Raw genomic sequence first — 4,583 nt, 5'->3', positions numbered from 1 at the left:
TGAGGAAAAGATAGTAAATGACAGTTTTATCTACTGTAGAATCTTTAAATAAAGAATAAAAAGTTCAACAACATTTCTAAACACATTCATGCTTCTAATATAACTAGTTTCGATATATATATGTGTGTGTTTGTCAAATGTTATTCAAGCCACGTTTGAATAGTTGACATGTCATTAAATAGATATTTAAAATTATATTTTCGATTCAAATGATCATAAAAGATAGCTAGGTAAGTTGAGCGATTTTTTAAAGACATAGTAAAATCAAGCTATTGTGATGGTTATTTATCATAAGTTGAGTGACCATCCATGACACTAACTCTCTAATGCTCTCCTTAACGATTTTTTTTCTTTTCTGCTTTCTGTCCTTCAATTCAAATATATTTATTTCGGTAATATTTCTTCCGTCTCAAATTATATATCATTGTTCCTTAAGATATTTGTTTCAATTATTTATTTACACGTTCAAGACAAAATTATTTCTTTTGTCAATTTATCTTTAGCAGTAATTGTTTTTGAAGATCGATTACAAACACCTCAAAATGACAGTAATTATTCAATGATAACTTTACTAATACTTGAATAAAGGTGAAAAAGAAAATACTCCTTCTAGTTAACACTTTTTTAAGGAAAATGTAAAACAGAAACACGATAAATAATTTGAAACCCGGGAATTACAACTTGGGTATATTCGTCCCTGTCTGGTCCCATGCTATTTATTAGCAACTCCTTTATCTCTCTCTCTATATAAGAAGTGAAAGAATCTCAAGCTCGAAAAAACATAAGTGGAGTTGGCATATATCTTGAATCATTATGTTTTTAAAATATAGGCAAGCCATTGCATGGTACCACAAAGTTGTTTTCCCTTCCAAAATACCTGTCTTCTTCTCAGGTAAAGATGATTCAGGGTGCTTTTTCCATAATTTTAATATTTTTTTTAATGAAAAAAGTTTTGTTTGGTGTGTATATAATTAAGATTAATAATAACATCGAATTTTTTGATGAGTGAAAAGTATTTTTCATAAAATTTTAGTGGTGGGATGCATGTCTAGCTAGCTAGTTCTATTTTATACATAGTAAGAAGAGTCACAATGCTAAATATTGAGCTTATACAGAATATGACTTAATTTCTCATAGGAAGTATTATTCTATGAGACGCACCTTATATATGATAGATCTAGGAGAGACAGGACCAGGAATGAAAATATACACGATAAAGTGGAAGTGATCGATCCCCATGATGAATAAAATGAGGAAAGCAAGAAATTAAAGAGACAGTTTGAGCATGTGAAGAGGCCGGAGACGAGAGGAGGTGCCAGTAAAGAGGTGTTGAGAGTTTAGCTAATAGATTTTATGAGGGGTAGAAGAAGGCCATAGAAGAACTGGAGGAGGTGATCATGACTAAGACATGACACGTTTTCAATAATTTACTTTATCGAGGACATAATTCTAAATAAGAAGGTCGATCTGGAGGTTGAGGATTAAGGTAAAAGATAGAGCCTATCCCTCTCTGTGTGTTGTTGTAGTACTTTTATGGGGGAGAAGCAAGGAGATATTATTCTCCTCCTCTTATTTAGTAGTCTTACCTACTTGTTCATTCATTTATACTACTACTTGCTTACTTCGGTTGCTTTGTTTACCTTGCTATTTTGCTGTTGTTATTTTTCTTTATATCCTTCTTTAATCGCACTTTTTTGAGCCGAGGGTCTATCGGAATCAACCTCTCTTAGACTACTGACATGTTGTTTTGTTGATTGATTTCATTTTTTCCACTTAACTGAATGGAGATTAGGCCTCATCATCATCCATGGATTGGTGGAATACGGTATGCTAGCCATATTAGTAACTTTTCTGACTGATAACCCGGAATTTCCGCTACCAAAGGCAGCTCAAATGGTGAATATACATGAAGGACTCTCATCGCTTCTCGTCATTGTGGTTGCAGAACTTTCTGACTCCTACTTTGGTCGTTTAAACTTAATTCTCTTCACCCATACTGCTTTTATATTGGTAAGTCCCTTTTGTTTCTTTTATAGATTATCTCCTCCTCACTCCCAGTGTTTGGTATACGAAGAGATAATACAGTACCTATTAGCGAGCGTTATTTTGTTTTTGGGCATGCAGGGACTGGGGATGATATGGTATGAAGCACATCGCCAAAGTATTATAGCGTTGTATGGGGCACTGGCATTGTTAACTGTTGGTAAAGCCGGACGAGATGTAACATTGAAAGCATTTCTTGCTGATCAACTATGGAGACGATCTAAAGGGGAGGATCCAAACCTTGAAGAGGATCAAGAAGTTGTAGGGATACGTCGAAAACTTATATGGCGAGTTAACTGGATTTTAGGTATAATTGCAGCAACTTTATGGTATCGGTACTCTACAGATGAAGAGTTGACGTGGATGAAAGTTGCAAAGGTATGTACAATGGCAATGGTAGCAGCATTTTCTGTGTTCTTGCTAGGCATCCCATTCTATGTACGCAACGCTCCATCTCCTAGCCCCATTCTTTATGTTTTCAACGTTGTTAAAGCAGCAATCTTAAAGAGGCGCCTCGATTATCCAGTTTCTGCTAGTCAGTTGTTCAAGAATGACAGTACAAGTGACCCACAGATTTTTCCTCATATTCCATTCCTCAGGTACCAATATCCATCTAGCCTATATGAAATATTTTAATTTTAACCCTTTGAGGTCATTCATATTCTTGTCGTTAGCAAATACGATTCCCTTGAATTTAAAGAAGCTTCATTGTAGATTGCACATTGTTTATAACAAATTTTTAGCAGATGGTTAGATGTAATTTGAGTCTCACATCACATTTTCTTTCTAAATTGCAGATGGTTAGACAAAGCGGCGATTTTGGAACCATCATCGCCTCCAATAGAGCAAGCTGAAACTGCAGGCAGACTTTTTGAGGTAGCAAAGGTGAAGGATGTGAAGCGTTTGATAAGTATGTTTCCTCTTTGGTCCACTTTTTTTGTATACAGTCTCGTACAAGCTACAGAAAGCACCTTCTTTTACTTACAAGCTGACTTCATGGATGACCATCTTGGGAAGTTTTCCCATGTCCCAATAGTAGTTTTTGTTATCATCAAGACCTCTACAAGTTCCAGTGTAGCATTCCTATGTGAGTTTCTCAAGAAAAAAGCAAGTCCTGCACCACCACGACGTCCTCCACTGTATAGAATTCTACTTGGAATGTTGTGCTCTCTTTTTTGTTGTCTAACTGCTTGGCGAGTCGAAGTTTACAGGCGTTGTAAACTGCAATTATGGGTGGATGACTATAATAACGAGCACTACGATACTATAATTGGTATGTTTTGGCTAACACCTCAGTTCATCTTGGCTGGCCTTATGGATGGACTTTCGTCGAGTGGACTCCAAGATTTCTTTGAAACTCAAGTTTGTGATTCAATGAAGGGTTATGGTCCAGAATTCAGTGAATTCGCCACTGCCATTGGCAAATTCTTTAGTGTGATGAGCATCCTCATTTTCAGACCGTGGTTTAAGGAAGACGTAAACAGAAGTCGTTTGGACAAGTACTATGCTATGTTAATGGTTCCTACCTTCCTTAACTTTTGCTTCTGCTGCTTTGTGAGCAACTGGTATGCCAATCAGCAGCAGCCCCATGACATTGACATTGACATGGACGTAAACATTGCTCAAGAATCCCAAGAAGTTTCGACAAATAATCAGAATTTGGGCTTTGACATTATTGCTCATCAAGAATTAGAAGATGGTCCAGTAGAAACAGTCACGGAGCCGACAAGTTCATTAAGGGTGTTTGAAAGGAACTAACCGAAGGGGTTCAACATATACAATATATACACAGTAGGGGGTTCGGATGAATCCCTGAATATATGCTAGATCCGCCACTGAGTAGAAATCGTGACAAATTATGAACTAGAAGCTTCTAGATGATAAGGTGAACACTTAAATAACTAACTCTTAAGCTTGTAACTAACTTTGTGAAGCTATGTAACTAACTTAACTAATTATGATGTGAAAGTTACTGTTTAACAACTAACTTTGTGAACTCAACTTGTCTTCTTTTATTTTATTCCTCAACATATATACTCCTCCTCAAACTTGGTGGATATATAAAGATGTTTATCATCCCAACTTATTAATTAGTCCTAAAAGAAAAGCATCAAATCAAGTCTAAGTTATTAATAGAAGTATGCTTGTAACATAATTTAATCACAAAGCAAATCCTATTTTCGGATTTTGACAATAAATTTCAAGAAAATATAATTTACATGGAAGCTGTTATAGAAAAAAATTAATAAAGAATCAAATTGATCCAACAGCTTTCATGGAAGTTGTTACGAATTCACGCTGTTTTTTTTTTCTTTAAAATAGTTACGTATTCAAATCATAAATCAAAAAGGAGGCTACAGGCAAAAAAGAAATTTCTTTTACAAATTAAGTAGAGGAAAAAGTGAAAAAATTATTTTATCTACTATGAAAGGTTTTAATGAAGAGTAAGAAGTTCAAATTATTTCTCTAAGATCTTCACATTTTTAATATATTATAGATATAGATATGGATATAGCTATAGATTATAAATTATAGATATT

General features: G+C 34.8%; 1 protein-coding gene across 1 annotated transcript; it reads left to right on the top strand.

Moving 5' to 3' along the window:
* The first annotated feature begins 766 nt into the window (after positions 1-766).
* Positions 767-4,058, top strand: LOC107857084 (protein NRT1/ PTR FAMILY 5.6). Its single transcript, XM_047412500.1, has 4 exons — positions 767-892; positions 1,793-2,010; positions 2,125-2,642; positions 2,841-4,058. The coding sequence occupies exons 1-4, from the start codon at positions 814-816 to the stop codon at positions 3,799-3,801; spliced, it is 1,776 nt and encodes a 591-aa protein (XP_047268456.1). The 5' UTR covers positions 767-813; the 3' UTR covers positions 3,802-4,058.
* The last annotated feature ends 525 nt before the right edge of the window (positions 4,059-4,583 follow it).

Source organism: Capsicum annuum, chromosome 5 (genome assembly GCF_002878395.1).
Source record: "Capsicum annuum cultivar UCD-10X-F1 chromosome 5, UCD10Xv1.1, whole genome shotgun sequence".
In the NCBI taxonomy this organism is placed as follows: domain Eukaryota; kingdom Viridiplantae; phylum Streptophyta; class Magnoliopsida; order Solanales; family Solanaceae; genus Capsicum; species Capsicum annuum.
The sequence above is the reverse complement of the archived record's forward strand: the minus strand, read 5'-3'. Positions and strand labels throughout refer to the sequence as shown.

What these genes read in the sequence shown, in the direction of transcription:
- LOC107857084 (XM_047412500.1), top strand. Translation starts at nt 814, where the DNA reads ATGTTTTTAAAATATAGGCAAGCCATTGCATGGTACCACAAAGTTGTT. An exon ending in CCCATACTGCTTTTATATTG is followed by an intron (nt 2,011 to 2,124) that starts GTAAGTCCCTTT and finishes TTGGGCATGCAG; the next exon opens with GGACTGGGGATGATATGGTA. An exon ending in CCTCATATTCCATTCCTCAG is followed by an intron (nt 2,643 to 2,840) that starts GTACCAATATCC and finishes TCTAAATTGCAG; the next exon opens with ATGGTTAGACAAAGCGGCGA.